Here is a 13,188-nt window from a genome sequence, read left to right as displayed (position 1 = left end):
GAGTATAAAATGATCATAGTTGAAGAAAAACATAAGTACAGATTTAGAAAAATAATCATATTTTCTGAACCAAAACTCAGATGTATGGTTTGACAAGTTTGAAATATTTATGAGGGTTGCAGACCAAGATATGTGAAGTCAGAGTGTCATGGAAAAGTGGTGCCATAGGGTATTTATAGGTAAAAGTCAGCATATGCCAACATATGCAAACATATAAGATTTTTTACAGTTATGAAATTTAGCTTCATCTCAGAAGTGTTCTCATTTTTTGGAAAAGGCAAATTATTCAATAGCTGGGATGGAATCAACAGTTTATCTGCTTAAAAAATAAAATTGGATCCCCATCTGACTCCTTCTTTCGTCAAAATAAATGGGAGATGGTACAAAAAACAACACCTCTGTAATAAAAATGCACAGTTTTACAAAAAGAAGAAACACACCAAAACACATAGGAACGTACGTGTGTATGTGTTTAGCCCCATTAAAGTAGAGGAAAATACTAATATGAAATGTTTTTTCAATATCCTGGAATGTAGTAGACCTTTCTAAGCTTTATATAAATCCAGATGTCACAATGAAAATTATGATAAATCTGACCATCTAAAAATGTAAACTTCTCCATGGAAAAAAAAGAAGACAAAAAAAATGACCAAAACCAGTTGAAACCAATAAATTAAACAAAATATTTGTAATGTATAAGACAAAGGGTCAATCTTCTTAGTATTTGAATACTTTAAATCAATTTAAAAAATGACAAATAATCTAATAGAAAAATGAGCAAAGTTGACAAACATCTCAAAGAAATTAAACACATATTACCAAAATACATATGAAAAGATGCTCAAGCTCATTTACAATTGAGGAAATACAAAATAAAACAATAATACAGTAATCTTTTCTATCTATCAAATTGACATTGATTAAAAGTTTGCTAATACCAAGAGTTGGTGAGGATAGAGAGAAATAGACATTCTCAAACATTGTTGGTGGGAAAATAAATTGGTTCTACCTTTTGGACAGCAACATGGTAATAGCTATTAATATGTAAAATATGGGTACTCTTTCTCTCAGTAGTACCAACTCCTATGAATTTAGCCTACAAACATATGTCCACAATGTGGGAAGATATAAGACAATATTGCTGACTGTAGCATTTTTTCTAATACTAAAAACTTAAAACTAGTCCATCAATAAGTAAAATAAATTAAGCCACACTCATAAAATTAAGTATAATGTAGTTATCCAAAAGAATGAAGTTGATCTGTATACAATGGTGTTGGAAAGAGACCAAGTGCAAGATACTAGTTCTGGTATAGTATATAACATGTACAGAGAGAATTTCTGTAAGGATAAAGAAGAAACTGTTAACTAGTGACTTAGGGAAAATAGAGACTTTTACATTTTGCTTTATTCTATGCTGCTTGAATGCTTTTTAAAGGTCATCTATACCTTCATTTTAATAATTTATTTTTAATTTTTACTTTTCAACTAGAGTTGACATTCAATATCATTTTATTTTAGTTTCAGATGTATAGCGTAATGGTTAGACATTTACATAATTTACAATGTGATCCCCCAGAAAAGTCTAGTACCCACCTGGCACTACACATAGTTATTACAATGTTATTGACTATATATCCTATGTTGTACTTTACATCCCCGTGACTATTTTTTCAGCTACTAATTTGTACTTCTTAATCCCTTCACCTTTTTCATCTATCCCATCCTCCCTTCTATCTGACAATCACCAGTTTGTTCTCTGTATCTATGAGTCTGTTTTCATTTTGTTTGTTCATTTTTGTTCCTTAGATTCCACATATAAGTGAAATCATATGGTATTTGCTTTCTCTGTCTATCCATATTGTTGCAAATGGTAAGATTTCTTTTCTTATGGCTAAGTAATATTCCATTGTATAAATGTACAACTTCTTTATCCAATCGTCTATTTTGATGGGCGCTTAGGTTGCTTCTATAGTTTGGCTATTGTAAATAGTGCTGCAGTAAACACAGGGTTGCATATATATTTTCAAATTAAGTGTTCTGGTTTCCTCTGGATATACCTTTTTAATTAAAAAAAAAAAGTCAAACATTAGCTATTGAAAAGTACTTTCATTTGTTTTCTTGTAAGGAAGAAAGGACCTTGAAAGAGTGAGGAAAAAAAGAGGTTGAGGGCAGTGGTCCCCAACCTTTTTGGCACCAGGGACCGGTTCTCCTATGAGAATCTAATCCCTGATGATATAAGGTGGAGCTGAGGCAGTGATGCTAGTGCTGGAGAGTGGCTGCAAATACAGATGAAGCTTTTCTAGTGAGCCTGCCTACTGCTCACCTCCTGCTGTGCAGCCAGGTCCTTATAGGCCAGGACCATTACCTATCCATGGCCCAGGGGTTAGAAATCCCTGGTTTAGGCCCATCAGTCCAAGAGGTGAATTCAGCACAAATGGGCCTCCTTCTCCTCATCCAGCTCTAATGCCCCTCAAAAACACCATCCCTAGGGACAGAAGTCAGAAACAATATGGCCACTGCAGACCCTCTACCTCCTCACATCATCGGGCCCAGTCAAGTGTAAGAATTTGAATCTGGAGTCTGAACAGTCCACCACCAATCAATTATATCTTGTGCCTGGGCAATAGCACAAATAATCCAAAAAAGCTTTAGGTTAATGCATTTTATAATTTCCATTTGAATATGGACACAAGTAACACTCCATTTTATTCAACAAGGGTGTTTCTTCAAGGCACTAAGCTACATACTAAGAAGAGAGCAAGAATGAAATAAATCATGGTCTCTGTCACCGACTTATTCAAAATCGAGTAAGGAAGGAAAACACATACAACCAACCAGAAGGCAGGCCCAAAATGTCACCTGCTCCTGTAAAGCTACACAGGGAGATTAACCACATCTAGGGAGACTAGAGATTCAGTAAAGAGAAGGCATTTCTCAAAAATGAGGACTCTAAGATTACCTGACCTTTCTTCTCTTTTCCACTTACTGAAATCCTTTTCTCTACATTTATGTAAAACAGGTAAATATGATGGTACTCATTCATATCACTAAATATAATACCATCTTTTTTGTATAAGAAATCAATTGGTGTTTAGGTATACTTTCTAGTATTAAATATATTACCATAAATATCTTTGATTGAAGTTTTATGTATTCAAGAGTTGTTCTATTATACCCATAAACCACTGAAACTGCTCAAAAATATCAGTAAATTAGCTTACAAACTATATCTTTCCAACTGTTTCTTATATATAAATTCTATTTATTAGTTCAGACCTTTGGTTCTGAACATAAGGTCACCTTAGGACAATCGTGAAAAAAAACTAAACTAAGAGTTTGTTTATAACAGAAAGTACACAATAATCTAAACATAAAAACTATAATTATTTTGTCTGTGTGTGTTTCACCTAAAACTTGTCCAGATGCAGTTGGATGTAGAGCTACTGCCCTTATTGGGGAAAGAAGGAATGAGATGTCTAAGAACTTAATCTAGAAGTTTAAACTTTTTTCCTGTGTTAGGTATACTTTTCAGTATTAAATATATAACATAAATGTTTGATCAAAATTTAATTTTTCAAGAGCTGTTCCATCATACCTGTAAAGCATAAAATCATAAACCACATAAAACATACTTAACACATTTCAAAGGCTTTCAACATGCTTCGTTAAAAGAGTGCAAGTTTTACACCCAAAAGGCCTGTGTTTGAATCAGGGCTCCACCACTTCCAAGTTATCACCTTTGGCAATTATTTCATATCTCTGAGCTTCAGTTTCCTCAAAGGTATAATGTTCCTACATCGGAGAGTTGTGGTAAATATTAGCAACACTCTAATACCAGCTAGATATTAGAGCAGACCACCAATAAATGATAGTGAAAGTGATCAGTATTTATACTATGAACCTAACTCTGGAAGCCTGAGGAACACAGGTACATTGAACCACTTCGGGGAATCTAGAAAGCAAAAAGTAGGAAGTACAAAGCTTCTTTTCTGCACACTTAAGAACAATCAGAATATATGATTTCAAGAATTATGGCATCTCTCAGAACAAATCTCAGCAGTGGTTGAAAAAATACATATGCTCTGGAGTCTATTCCATAAATTCCACTGCACCACTTACTAGCTATAAGACTGAACAGGTTGCTTAGAGGAGATGTCCTTTCCTCGACGAAAGCAGAGCTAATAACAACAGTCTGTCAAAGCACTTCATGGGAATCTCGTGAAGGTTAAATTAAATGAGATAACCCATGGAATGCTCTTAGCACAGTAACTGGCAATAGTTAAGTACTCCAAATGTTAACTATCAGACTGTCCACGAACTCCCTGGCACCCCCAAGGAGTTACTGCAAGGGGCCCGAAGAGCTTGCAACACTAATATGTATTTCAGATATGTACTGTTTTTCAGTAGCATATAGAGTCCAGTGTGGCTAATAAAATACTAATTGTTTTAAGTGTTCTATTCAAGTAGTTTTTAGAAACATGTAATGATTGTTGAAAAATATTCAAATGCTAGAGAAATATATAAAGTAAAAAGTGTGCTCATTCGGCCAACCCTTCCCCCACTCCGGCCTCAAGTCCTCTTTCCAGGGGAGACCACTGGAAAGCACTGTTGTGGATACCTTCGTAACCTTGCCTCTCAATACATACATGAAATTGGGAGGAGGCGAGATCTGCTTTTTAACCAAAAAAAAAAAAAAAAAAGGAAGAATCATACCATATATATTATTTGTTTTTTCAATAATATATCATATCTTTACACATCAAAGCACGAAATCCTAACTCATTTCGTACAGCCACTGCTTAATGCTTCAGATTATGAATAATTTATTAATCTATTATCCTAGGCATTTAGCTTACTTCTAACTTTTTGTTATTAAAAATAATTCCACAACGAACACTTCATTTGAAGGGCATTCAAAACACATGTAGGTATTTCTGTTGGACAGCTTCCTAAAAGTAGATCTGCTGAGTCAAAAGTTTTGCACATTTTATATTTTGGTAAGTATTGCCAAATTGTCCTCCAAAGTAAATATAAATAAAAGAGAGGTCATTGTACACTGTCATTAACCATCTACTTAAAAGACAAGAACAAAAAGGATACTATCATACTATCATGCAAAGAAACCATACATTTTTCTACATGGAAGCAAGGCCCTCATCTTCACAACAAGATGAGAACGACAATTACAAATGCTTTATCCTTCTCAATGCCAGAGCCCCAGTGCTACTGACTAAACTCTCATCTTAACATTACGCAGTCACTGACCTCTCCTGCAATGACCTGACTCATGTCAAACCCAGTTTTATAGTATACCCTGCCCCTGTCCCCAGTCCCTAAGCCATTTGGTTTGGTGTGGGGGCAGCAGAGGGAAGGATGCAAGACCTGAAGTGTTGCTGTCATCATCTAGCGGCCATGCCAAGCCCCACTAAAACAGAAATATTCCATTCAATGTTCACTTAAAAGCTCTACTCTGCTGTTGTTTTAAAGCAACAATGGATTAAAAGCTCTTAATAAATAATCATTGGTCTATAGGTAGTTTACACGTTTCATTTTATCCCACAATATTATTACTGTGAGGAGCAAGAGCAGATAAAGGTCATGCTGGTAATTAAAGCTATATTATAGAAATATGCACACCCAAGATATGATTAAATAAGAAAATATTACTTGGTTAAGTATGATCATTAAACTTGCATTAATTTATAAATATTTAAGTGTACTATATGATGATCATAAATAATCTGTTTTTGTCAGTTTCTAAAGTAATATAACCCATAAACCCTTTGAAAAATTACTGCAGAAAGAAATAGTCAAGAAAGTATACAAGCCAGACTTACATTCAAATGCTGTGGTTGTTGCTTCAGGCAGAACCTGGCCTATCACATCCTGAACAAAGAAAGAATAAAGAAACACAATTAGCCATCTTCTTTATTGCTAACATGTGGCAAATCCTAGAGGAAATATGAGAACCTAGAAAAGATTTTTGAAATGTGGGCATAAACTATAAAAACATTTGCTCATAATCACACTTAGCCCAGTAATGTAAGCCCAGAGTTTAAATCTCTATTTAGGAAGTGGAGTGAGGATCGGCTGGAATTGTTACAAAATCGTTTCTACTTTATATTAGTAATTTAACCTTTCACTCTTGATTCAACAGTGTATACAAATACACTGTTGTGTATTTACAAATAAAATTGGTTTCTTCTATGGGAAGCTGTGGAATGTACCGTAGCAGAAAAAGTAAGGGGTTTAGAAGCCAAACTGGTCTAGGCTTGAATCTCAGCTCTGTACTTATTAGCTGTGTGACTGGGAACAAATTATTTAAGCTCTCTGAGCCTCAATTTGATTATCCTCCAATACTGGTCTAGTAATACCTATATAGGTAATGTAAAAATTAAACAATGTCATAAACATACACTAGACATTCAACAAATGTACTTCCTGATTTGTAACAAGTAGCACCTTGCCTTGCATAGTGGGAAAAATTCAGAAAACAAGTTTCCGTGATGATATTAACCTATAAGCTACATTTAATACAAACAATTCTTATCAACCTTTACTCTTAAGCAACTGAAAGACATATTTAATGATACTGATATAAAGTTAATCTAGCCTACAAAAAAATTTTAAGTGTATATAATCTGATATCAATGTTTAAAGTTGAAAACACTTGAAAATTAAGTCTACAGAAACAGCTTAATTAAAGAGGCACAGAACACCTTATAGAAATAGTCAGTTCTGGGAAAAGTCACCCTTTCTTACGTACAGTCCAAACCAAATGGCCTGCAAAATTTCACTGCTCTCAGGGAACTCTGTCACAATGTCCCTCCTGGGCTGTGACAAAACTGGTACCAGGTAGCAGGCTGACAAGACTCTGGAAGTATTTCTCAGTAGGGGGCCCACAATTCTTCCAAGCAGGGCACTTAACAGAGTTGGGGCTGCAACTTCCTTCTAAAGGCAGTTCTTTAAAAGCTTTTACTGCAGGGGTAATTTGCATAATAGCCTTGCTTCCACAGTGCCTTTTTTTTTTTTTTTCCAAAAATAAATCTGTGCATATAGAATTGATCAAAGGGAACTACCTTAGGCAGCCCTCACTCGTTAGGGCCAAAGGAGATTATTTTTCCCTCTGACTCATCTTAGCAAGGGAAATATCAATTTTTCAAGGAAACATTTGTCAAAGTTTGTAGTGCTAAAAAAAAATTCTTTCTACACACTTGTAGGTAGAAAGTATTTATTGACAGGTATATAGAAACTGTAGACTGAGCATGAAAGAAACTATACAGGCAGCCAGTGCAAAGCCTGAGAGCGTGGACTGAAGCCAAACTGCTAAGGTTGGACCTTGGTTCTGCCACTCACTAGCTGAATGACTAAGCCTCAGTTTCCTTCTGTGTCAAATGAAATCATAACTGTAGCTACCTTGTCAAACTAAATAAGTTAATATTTTTAAAGTGCTTGGAAGTGTGTCTAGCACGTGCTCATACTAGTGTCTGTTAAATAAACGAGTCTGATGACTGATGACTGGAACATTACTTCACAATGAAACTTTAACTTTCAGCACACAATTGGTGGAGGATGGTCATTTGTTCACTTACTTCATCGTTCCACAGTATTTATTGAGGACCTTTTCTAGCCAGTATTGGTTTTTTCAAAAAAGGGCAAGGGACTCCATCCCCAACCCTCCATGTCTAGGTTATCACAGGTTACTTCCAGGAACTACAATCATTCAAACAACCTATATTGACATATGAACTCTATAGTATTAGCAAACTCATTTAGGATATTTTCTATTTATGAACAGCAGACCCTACCAAACAGCACATTTCTAATAACCAGCTGAAAACCCTTTAGGGCACGACAGCATCCTTTGCTCATCAACATAAACATGGAGCCACACATGCTTTACATCTATAGTGAGTAAAAAGGAGAAAGAAAAAAGCAAAGTTGCCTGAGAGAGTTATGTGCACACACTGGCCATCATGTTTGACTAAAGCAATTATGGGGGAGGGACTATCATAATTACAAAAGGGTAAAAAGTCTGAAAATTAGTCAATATTGACCAGCCATTTCTAAGCAAGGTGCATTTAATAATTTCATGTATATTTTCCAGTTATATTTTAAGTGACTTATTTCAAAGAGACCCAGTCTTCTCAACATAATATTTACCTAACATAAATAAGGTTTCAAAAGAAAACCTAAGTCTAAATATCCTGATGTTGATCATTTCTTCATCCCTTTCTTTCAATAAATCAGTCAAAAATCTGACAAGCCAAAAAATATAATCGAGCATCTACAATGTGCCAGAAGCATAAAGATCACAAAGCTATACCTCATAGAATAAGATTTAGAAAGGTTATAATCTAGTCACAGAGATAAAGGTCAATCTAAAAGACTAACAATACAGAGCACTTATAATATGATAAAAGCCAAACAAAAAATATAAGTATAAAGTGGTATTTGCTAATTCAGGAGGCAGGAAAAATCACAGCCTTGTATAAACAAAAATTTCACAGATGAAGAGAAATCTGAGCTAGGACTTGGGAGATAGGATTCAAACAGTAAGGTGAAAGGAGGAACATTCTTTCCGACCACTCACTAATTCAGGAGATTTAGATCTCTTGCACAATGGTCCCAAAACTGGGGACTATGTCTCCAAGGAAAAAGAGAAACGCAGAAAGCTGAAAAACAGATAACACGAATGTCTCTGCCCTAGAGCACCAGCTAGGCCTGTTTCACACTGCAATAAGTCCCTAATTAATTCAGACAAAGGACATAGGCCCAAAAAGGCTAAGTGACTTGTCCAGGGTCTCCCAGTTATTTGATAGAGCTGTGACTAGCTCCAAAATATTCTGTTTCAGTGGACTCAGTGACTACAAACTGTTCTGACTTCTGTGCCTGGTTCCACGAATATCTAGCTATGTGGCTTCAGCATTTTCCCTCTAGGGTTCATCTTTCTTCATTTAAAAACTGAGGTGAAGAGAGTTATGTTAGATGGAGATACTTCCAGGTTTCATTTGACTTTAATTTTTAAGAATCAATTTTTAAGATTTTAAGCCAGAGATGCTGATGTATCTGTTGGCATTTTGCCAATTTCTTGATGAAGAGATGAGAAGAAGCTGGAAGAGATTGCAGGAGTTCTCCAGGTTCTGGGCTTCCAGTTCTAAGAACTTTAAGGTGCACTAGAAGAGAGTGCACCCTTTGCTACAAGCCCTTCATTAGGCCTTCCCAACAAAACATGCTGCGCCTGGGCTTATCTGTGCAAGCATGTGTGAGGACACATGGCACTCTGCACTCTAGATGGTGGGATCATTTGTGCTAAGTTTACTTTTAGGCCTGTAAGCCTTGAGCCACGGTACGACTGAGAGATGTTTAAAAAGCAGAAGACCCAGGCCCTATCCCTTATGCAGTAACACCACCACCACTATTTGTATAGAGTACTTACTATGTTCCAGATTGTTCTAAGTGCTTCATATGTATCAACTCCAGTAGTCCTCAAAATTGTGAGCTAGGCACTGTTTTTGTCCGTACCCCCTCCCCCTTTTTAAACAGAAGAAGAAACAGACACAAAAGACACCTTCCCAAGTGAGTCTCGTGGGGCCTGCAATACAAACCCAGGCAGTATGGCTATAGAGTTTAATATTGTACTAGTCTACTTAAAGTAATATCTTCTGTTATCTCAAACAAGTAAAGTGAAAGAAAGCTTATTATCTCCCTCATCATCATAGGCTCATGTAATCTTCACAAGTCTTTGAGGTAGGTATCCTTATCCCTATTTTATACATAAGGAAACTGAGGCTTAAAGAGGTAGAGTGATTTTTCCTAGTTAGTGAGACTGCTTGCCATTAAACTCATGTTGCTTGATTCAAAACCTAGTACACTGCCCATAAAACCATAATTGCATGCATCCTCTTTGAAGCTCCCTTCATTAAACAGGGTCCTATGAAGCACCAGAAACAGGGGAAACAGAGATGGCTATCTCCTCCAGAAGTTTACCATCTAGTGGAAGGCACAGACAAATTTATGACCAAAACTCATGTAATTTGCCTAAACAAAGCCATGAGAACCCAGAGGAGGGCAAGTAACCAAGATTAATGTCGAGGAAAAGTGAAGGTGGGCTTCGAGGGACAGCTGAAGAAGGGCTGAGTGGGCATGTGGGAGAACTTGAGGTTAATTCTATATACCTGAGCACAGGATGCTCACTGAGGTGTGGTGAGAGATGAAGCTGGTGACAGATAGGCATAAGCCAACTGACATGGGCCCAGTGGCCCACGGTAGGGAGTTTAGGCCTTATCATGTGACTGTGTGGAGAACTCCAGATGCAAAAAGAAGGATAATATTTGGTGTACAAGACTGGAGGCTGCTGGTTTACTCCAGTCTCTGCACTCCTAGCCTGGACATTTGAAAATCTACATGGCCTGAATGGTCGGTAACATCCAGAACTCAAAACAAAAGTATGGGAATCAAATTTTGATTGAGTAACCCATGACAACCAAAAACCACATCACAGATCCTCTTCCTCCCAAGCCCCATCTTCGCTTGCAGGAAAGTTCCACTATAGAACTGGTACCTGCAATGTGCTTCTTGGAATGTCAGCTCTGCCTTTGATATGTTATTCAATATATAAAATGGGCACAATGCATTCTGTCTACCTCAAATAAATGCTTCAAGATAAGAAGTGGCACTGTAGTATGTGGAAATGAATAATAAGTAAAAGTAAGGAAATCTGAGTTCTGGTACCGAACTCCCCCACTCACAAATGGCTTTGGAAAACTCATTTCACCTCACTGCTCCTCAGTAACTACCTGCAAAAAAGATAAGAGGGCTCAAACAGGCCAACTCCTAGCAGGTTACACTGTGCTCTCACATTCCATGATTTTATTTCATATACATTCGGAATACTTATTATGAAAGTAAAAATACATCACTGATTCTAAGTGCATTTTCCTATTTTAACAAATCAAGCTGTTTTTGTACAATGTGTGGCGTGTCAGTTTAATGGGCATTTTTTCTTAGTGGTACATAAAATAATATCTTAACACCAATGACACTTTAGGTTTGCTGAAACATGATAGTTTACAGTTGCCTTGTTGCCCTTTCCCACTGGTCACCAAGTTCAGGGAACTCAGTGGGAAAACTTAGTTGGAATCTGGCCAGGGACATTCCACGAAACACTTGAGAAAAAAACTCTTCTAGACTCAGCTTTTTGCATCCCAGTTGGTTACTTCTATGCCTGTCTCCCCGTCCCAGGCGTGAGCTCCTCGAGGGCAGGGTTCAATCTGATCATCTCAGTTTTCCCAGGGTTCTGCACATTTGCCAGATTTCGGTCCATGCAATTAATCAGTGGTTGTGGTTGAAGCAATAAAACTCTCCCTACACGAGGCCAGCAGTGGCCACCGCCACTAGCTCAGGCCACCAGAGTTAAGATTCAGTGGTCAGGTGCTGACTACCCCCACAAATCCCTGTGCCCCCTCGCTGGGATTTGGACACAGATTAGCACTCACCAGCACATCCCTGAAGAGTAACTGCGGCACGGAGTGCACTGTCCAGTCCACCGCGCCACTATTTGGAATCTTGATGCGAATCACCAGCACCTGGCTCTCCATGGCATAGAAGGGGCCAATGGCCAGCCACAGCATTACAGGTTAAAGGGGCTCACATCCTGGGGTAGGGAGTATCCACTGGCCCCTGGTTGGGTGCGGGCGCCAAGGGGACCGAAGGGAAGAGGACAAGTGAGGGGTATCAGAGAGGAGGGGTGATCAGAGCCCGCGGGCACTGACCCAGGCCCAGGCTGTATGGGGTTGAGGGATGTCCCCCTGAGAGCGTGGACGGGGCAAGTGGTGGGGTCCAGTAGAAACTAGCGGAGATCGGAAGGTTCTAGAGTTGGAAGAGGGCAAAAAGGGATCGCGCAGCTGTCGACCGTCTGTGTGGCTGTAAGACGGCGGAGAGAAGCCCCTATTTTAGAAAATACAGAGGCAAGTGTCCATTCCTCCTTAGAGGACATGGGGAGAGTCTCAGACTAGAGAGAATTCAGTCCGGAGCCGTTTGGAAGGAGTCCAGGGACCACCAGACCACGAGAAAGCCAAGGGGGCCCTCCGCAGAAGGTCAGGGGGCGAGTCCTCTGCCCCACCCCAAGCTGGAGGGCGTGGCGCACGCAGGCTCAGGCCCTGCCGCCCGAGGTCCTGCGTCCCGGCGGCGGCGGCAGTAGCGGCGGGAGGAGAAGGAGGAAGGCGGCGACGAGGATACAGTTACTCCGGAACCAAAATGCACGGCGCCGGAACAACGGGAGCCGGCAAGCGGGACCCGCCTCCCGGGGCGCCATGTTGGAAGAGGGCAGATTGCGGACGGCCCCGCCCCCGAGCCCCGGAGGGCGGGACCCGAAGAGGGAGTGAGCGGTGCTGCGGCGATGGGGGCCGGACTGGTCGTCCCGCCCACTCGCGTGACCCCAGTCGCCGGGGGACTTCCCGCGGCTACTGAATGACGGCCTTTCCTTTCCCGACCCTCGTTAAAGGCAGCGAAGTAAAAACCTCTAACAAACGAAGGAGGAAACTGAACCAGCGCTGGAGTCCGCCAAAAGCCAACGAGACGGAGAAAACTGATTGCCTTTACAGACGCCTCAGAAAAACCAGGACTGCAGCTTTCTTTTCTTTGTCAAGCCGTGTACCTAAACATTCGTGGAGGGGTCGGCACCAAATCAGGAAGAGCAAGGCAAGAACTTTAAAAACCAAAGTCTTTTTCTTTCCCTTCTTTCCAGTCACAGATCCAGAAGCTCTTCATGTTTCTCCCACATTAGCAAAACGTATACGACTTTTCGAATGAAGTTGTTTACCCCACGATTGACGGGAAATAACAAATAGACCCCTGTTCAAAAGCAACAGAGAAGAAATTAAGTGAAGAGTTTTAACTTCTTAGGGACAGCTGCAGTAGTGGCATCATCTTCTCTTTTAAAACCATTGCCAAAAGATACCCGGTTTAGTCCATAAAATTTCAGCTAGGTAGGAATGTTTACGCAATCGGTGATGTCAGAAGCAGTAGCAATAGCACTCGGTTATTTTAAAATGCCTGTTAACCTCAGATTTTGAAGTGCATGATTTTGTTGATCTGTGGTGCCTGTTCAAACGTTTGTTTACAAATTGCAGCGTGTGGGTTTGCCCTTTATCTCTTTCTAATGAAGTTACACATATCGCTTTA

The 13,188-nt window shown here is 39.2% G+C and overlaps 1 protein-coding gene across 4 annotated transcripts in view; it reads right to left on the bottom strand.

Moving 5' to 3' along the window:
• The window catches only part of MAP2K5 (mitogen-activated protein kinase kinase 5), a 233,478-nt gene extending 221,179 nt beyond the window's left edge, over nucleotides 1–12,299 (bottom strand). For 2 of the 4 annotated variants that reach the window (XM_016140980.2, XM_016140984.2), the window contains exons 1-2: nucleotides 11,502–12,297; nucleotides 5,841–5,889 (exon numbers count right to left, since the gene is read on the bottom strand). In XM_016140980.2, the coding sequence (XP_015996466.1) occupies nucleotides 5,841–5,889; nucleotides 11,502–11,636 (184 nt within the window). In that variant the 5' untranslated portion in view covers nucleotides 11,637–12,297. Of the gene's footprint in view, nucleotides 1–5,840; nucleotides 5,890–11,501 lie in introns of all 4 variants that reach the window. The other 2 variants (XM_036218037.1, XM_016140982.2) reach the window with 2 other exon arrangements.
• Between the last annotated feature and the right edge of the window lie 889 nt (nucleotides 12,300–13,188).

This window comes from Rousettus aegyptiacus, unplaced genomic scaffold (assembly GCF_014176215.1).
Source record: "Rousettus aegyptiacus isolate mRouAeg1 unplaced genomic scaffold, mRouAeg1.p scaffold_m13_p_3, whole genome shotgun sequence".
Lineage (NCBI taxonomy): Eukaryota > Metazoa > Chordata > Mammalia > Chiroptera > Pteropodidae > Rousettus > Rousettus aegyptiacus.
Note: the sequence above shows the minus strand (reverse complement) of the source record. Positions and strands in the feature narration are given on the sequence as shown.